This window comes from Sinocyclocheilus rhinocerous, unplaced genomic scaffold (assembly GCF_001515625.1).
Source record: "Sinocyclocheilus rhinocerous isolate Xijiao unplaced genomic scaffold, SAMN03320098_v1.1 C36591913, whole genome shotgun sequence".
Lineage (NCBI taxonomy): Eukaryota > Metazoa > Chordata > Actinopteri > Cypriniformes > Cyprinidae > Sinocyclocheilus > Sinocyclocheilus rhinocerous.
In genome coordinates this window covers 1-1346 of record NW_015783629.1, presented here as the reverse complement: position 1 = coordinate 1346, position 1346 = coordinate 1, and the positions used below count along the sequence as shown (strand labels likewise).

Here is a 1346-nt window from a genome sequence, read left to right as displayed (position 1 = left end):
GTGGCCCAGGGCTGCAGCGTCATGCGGCGCGGATGGAGACCCTCGGATCGGAACACCTCCCCGATGTCCACCGGCAGCATGATGTTCACGCTGCTCTGAGAGCCCAGATACTCCCTGAAACACACAATCCGAGTTCAGCTGCATGCTTTTTTAATTTGATTTGAATATTTGGAAATGAACTCTGGAAGGTGAATATAAAATATTGACTTTTTAATGCTTAAATTGTGTGTGAAATGCTTCCAATTTAAATTTTTACAGCTTAACAACCATGTTGCATTTTAGGAAAATAATGCATTAAAATACAAGAACTATTAATGCTATGTATTTTTCATGCCTTTTTGTTTCAAAGATATTTATCATTAATTAACTACCATAACAGTTTAATTATATTTAATGTCATTTTTAAAACTGAAAAAAGTTGTTTTTTAAGTTAAAAAATGAGTAATCATTTTAAATAATCGTGATTATGTTTTTTGCCTGAATCAAGCAGCACTAACTGCAAAATAAAGAACATTTCTTCAATGATTGCACAGTATTTGTGATGAATCATCTATGATCAAATGTTCTTTGTTTTACAGTACAAATATCTAAAATATTTTAAATCAATACATATTTACTGGAGATGCAAAATGACATAAGAAGTCTTGTTTAAATGTTAAATAAAGAGTTTATGACAAGAACAAACATCCGCCAATGGTCTCAGAAAAAATTGTTCAAAGGCAAAACAAGTTTATTTTTCTGACTCCACTGGCAGATATTTCTATATGACAGATCCAAGTTCAGTAAATGAGTGTTATTGATAATGCGGCTCTCTGTAGAGATGATGGTGATCAGCTTTATTGAGAACATCAGCTTTAGTGCATGAATTCATAACTCTCAAACCCGTTTGCTGTGGTGTTTGCACCTGTAGATGGGTCCGAGGCGTCTGAAGGTGCTCTCCATGTGCTTGTGAAGCAGGCTGAATCTCCCGTCCTTCCAGAAGCGCAGCAGGTTGATCCAGCCGCTGCTGCCGGTGTGAGGAATCTCCTGGAAGTCTCGCACTCCTCCGGTTCTCCTCTGCAGCGGCCGCTCCGTCACCGCATCCTCACGGCCGCATGCGCCGACACACAGTGACCGGACGGCCGTGAAGAACACCGGTGGACGCACGCCTGAGGAGAGCATGATGCCGCTCTCTGACTCGATCCGATCACTCTGAACCCCTTTAACACACTGTCTGTCTGTCCTCCAGCCCTTGCTCTCTCACTGTACCAATGAGTTACTGTCACATCAGGGCATAGTTCAAGAGAAGAACAACACATCAGCTGGATGAACACACACACACACTCACACACACACACACACACACA

At 41.2% G+C, this 1346-nt stretch overlaps 1 protein-coding gene across 1 annotated transcript; it reads right to left on the bottom strand.

The window, feature by feature from the left end:
* Nucleotides 1-5: 5 nt before the first annotated feature.
* Nucleotides 6-1339, bottom strand: LOC107736258 (cytochrome P450 11B, mitochondrial-like; the record flags this gene model as incomplete). Its single annotated transcript, XM_016547716.1, has 2 exons — nt 905-1339; nt 6-114 (listed from the first exon to the last, which is right to left on the bottom strand). Coding segments are annotated over exons 1-2 (366 nt in total), but the record flags the coding sequence as incomplete, so codon positions are not given.
* Nucleotides 1340-1346: the final 7 nt, after the last annotated feature.